Source organism: Agrilus planipennis, unplaced genomic scaffold, assembly GCF_000699045.2.
Source record: "Agrilus planipennis isolate EAB-ADULT unplaced genomic scaffold, Apla_2.0 scaffold1439, whole genome shotgun sequence".
Classification (NCBI taxonomy): Eukaryota; Metazoa; Arthropoda; class Insecta; order Coleoptera; family Buprestidae; genus Agrilus; species Agrilus planipennis.
Genome location: NW_020440094.1, coordinates 1 through 3594, shown reverse-complemented (window position 1 = coordinate 3594; position 3594 = coordinate 1). Strand labels below are relative to the sequence as shown.

The 3594-nt window shown below is 30.9% G+C and overlaps 1 protein-coding gene across 1 annotated transcript; it reads right to left on the bottom strand.

Annotated features, from left to right (window-relative positions):
• LOC112906025 (probable cytochrome P450 49a1) lies at nt 1-3317 on the bottom strand (the record flags this gene model as incomplete). The annotated part of the gene is made up of 4 exons (XM_025979576.1): nt 2417-3317; nt 1325-1494; nt 221-299; nt 1-99 (listed from the first exon to the last, which is right to left on the bottom strand). Coding segments are annotated over exons 1-4 (510 nt in total), but the record flags the coding sequence as incomplete, so codon positions are not given.
• Between the last annotated feature and the right edge of the window lie 277 nt (nt 3318-3594).

Below are 3594 nucleotides of genomic sequence, written 5' to 3'. Positions count from 1 at the left end.
GTCTTTCAATTTTAACCACCGGCCAGGTAAAAATTCGTTAGGATTTTTGAAATATTTTGTGATATTGCTTACAACCAAATGCGGAAATATAACATGCGTCTAAATAACGAAAAAAGAAAGGGGTATCAATCTTTTATTAATTATTAATATTTCACATATGCTTTTTGAAGTGAGATATTCTTTGAATTTGGAATACAAGAAGAAAATAAAAAACGCTCACCCCTTTTGGTACCATATATCCTTCTATAATTGTATCAGAAGTTAAACTTCGTCCATTTCCAATTATTACAGGGTACATTCTGCAATATTAACAGTTATAATGGAACAAGAAGTTCGAAACGTAGTGTAATACTTCCCCTTTTGTTTTATATTTAATTAAATAGGTACCTACATATAAAGTTAGTGGATCTAACAAAGTAATTTTCAGTTTCTGATATTGATTTTAAAGTACTCCTTCAAATTGTAAAACAAATCTAAATTTAGTCGTTAGAGTTTTTTTTTTAAAAGTTTAGTTACATTATAATAACAGCAAGGCAAAAATATCACCAATTCACAGACCAACAAAATCGGAGGGATTATTAAAGAGGGTGGTCATTTCTAATGCAATACGTGACACCAAGTCCGAATCTAGCTTCAGAATTCATTCAGCACGTTAGAATTTTAAGGTGTCCTACCCTCAAAACAGAAAACAATTTGGCCTTTTCGAGAATTTGAAATTAGAATATTTTGAAATTCTAACGTATTCAGGCAATTTTAGGGCCTGATTTCAACACCACTTGTTACTAACTACGTTGGAACCTCAGAGGATATGGAACAACATAAGCGTAGCTAGGATGAGTAGTTCCTACACACCAAAACTCATTATCCACCCCAGAAAAGTCGACAATATTGAAGAAATATGAATTTTTCATTATTTTTATTTTGAGAAAAAAATTCAGTAATATTCCTCGTAAAACTATTTTGCCATCCTCCCTAGGCTAAACTTAAACAACAAATAAAACATTTTAAGAGTTAACTTCTAATTGAATTACCAAGATTGGATTATTGCGGTGGTTCCGTAAAAAACTCCCTAGCTACGCCAATCCACGCAGAGTAACAGTACCCCCTATAATGCCTCAAAAAGCTCTGCATTAATCATTTTACATTCCTAATCCATGTTAGTCAGTATTAGATATGCTTCATGATTAGCTCGAAAAAACGAAAAAGAAAAATAATTTTTGACAATAAACCTGTTTACGTAGGTGCGTGGTGCTGTTTAAAAAAATACTTTTGCTTTCTAACTACCATATGAACAACCTGAAACGTTTTTCTTATTTGTACAAACCTTAATGTTTCCTTAATGCATGCCTTTAAATAATGAAACTTTTCCAAAGCTGCTTCGTTAATTGCAGTGTCCGAATCAGGGAGTGCTTCATTAAGCTCTTTAAATAGTTTTTCTTGTTTTTCAGGGTTGATTGCTAGCTGATACAGGGTTGAAGCTACTGCTATCGACGTCTAAATTTATCAAAATTTACAATTACGTTCATTTTTTTTATTAATTAGAAAGAACTTGTATTTTGAAGGATCATTCTTTGCCAATAGCACAATTAAGTAATTTTCTTGCTAGTTAGAACATAAAAACAAAACATCAGCTTTTTAAGGTAATGTAGAGCACTTTTCTTATGATACCTATATATGCTCATTTCTTAATAAGGGGGTGAGTGGGGAAATCGAAGAGAATGTAGGCCTACCCATGTAGAAACTGCCAGAGTTGACGATCGGATGAACTTTGGCCATACAATGGGTTTACCTGAATTGAAAAATTATTAATTAATATTATCATTGATAATAATTAATAATAATCTATCTGTTAATATTTCTGGAGCTCCAGGTCATGACAGCGGACGATGTAATAAGCGGTCAGAAAAGAAATAAAGATGAATTACATTTTTATAAATATTTATGGAATTACTTAAACTTAAATAAGTTTTGGTTACTCCATATTCTTTTATTTGTCCGTTACTATTTTTCCCAGAATGTAGAATACATTAAGCAAATTATATCGTCAAAACCAAGCGGTTAAGCCGACATTTTTTACAATTTTGCCCCTTTTTCCTTTATCGCGAAATAGGACCAGATTCTGCCTATGTATCATATAAGAAAAATGCTCTAAATTACTCAAAAAACTAGTGACCCAGCAACACAAGATTGGAAAGACATGTTTTTTGCACATCAACTCCCCAACTATAGATACTAATTGTAAAAATATTACAAAAAGTACTAAAAAATATCCAAAAATTCATAAAGCCGTTGCGGAACATACATAAATTTTATTAAAGGCCTTAAAGAGAACAAATATGAATGTGATGCATAATAATAATAAACAAACAAAAAATGATCCTTTTGAACTCATTTGATTTTTTAATCATCTACTTACTGTGTCCACTCCAACGAGAAGTAGATCTAATGCTAAAACTGCAGCAGTTTTGCTGCTTCCAGTCTTTTTTAATATCCTCTCCAAAATTGAAGCATTTCCATCTTTCTTACTAACTATATTCGAATTGGCCTTTGTAATCATTGCTCTGCTAATATTTCTCATACAAAGACTACAAATTAATACAATGAAATTACGTAAGTATACCTACTCGAAGAGAACAAAGAAAGGGGTTGAGTTATCTTATATCTTGGTTGTATGGGTCAATAGAGAAAATTCAAGAAAAAAGGACAGAATTACAAGAAATTTAATACATTCCCTTGAAGGAGTTAAAGGAGAGCTCATTTGAGATCGATTTTGCCATGTGCTACCCTAACCGATAACTATTAGTTTTTAAGATAATTTAATTTTTCATTCTACCTTTGAATGTGAATTTTTGACCAAAAGAATGAGTTCCTTAAAAAATCTTTTTTTGTTAATTTTACCTCAAGTCGGTAGGGTGGGGGATGCTTTGTACATAATTATTGAAAATTTTAATAGAATGAGGAATGCTAGAATTAATTCTATTTTTGTAGATTACCTATATTTTCGGTCTATTCCAATCTTTTATTTTTATTAACATGACTTCATTCGCTCTTTTTATTTCTCAAAAATAAAGTAGGTAAACGAAAAATGAAGCCGTTTTGGAGCAGACATAAACTTTCTTTCGTTAATTGTGTTCTCATTCTGTTGTCGTATGAATAATAAACTTGCAATTAAAGTGAACATAATAGGTTCATGGAGAGAAAGTTGAACTTGACTTTGAAAACGTTCTCTTGTTTGTATACATATATCGCAAAAGTGAGTAGCGGATATACATAAATAATAATAATTACATAATAAACATTCAAGCCTCATTTCATGTTACACAACTTAATAACGAAAGGTCAGAGTGAAAACAACTTAAGCAGAAAAAGCACTCGTTAAATTGCAATTATGTACATGGAAATAACTCATTCAACTTTAAAAAAAATTGGTTATGTAGAAAAGTACGTAGAATTTAATGATGCCTTCAGGTTTCGAATGCTATATCAAACAGGTCCACTACTAAATTATTTATGGCTAAAAAACATAAATAAAAAACGCGCTCGTTAAATTACGATTAAATAGAAATAACCAACTGAACTATAAAAAATGACGTA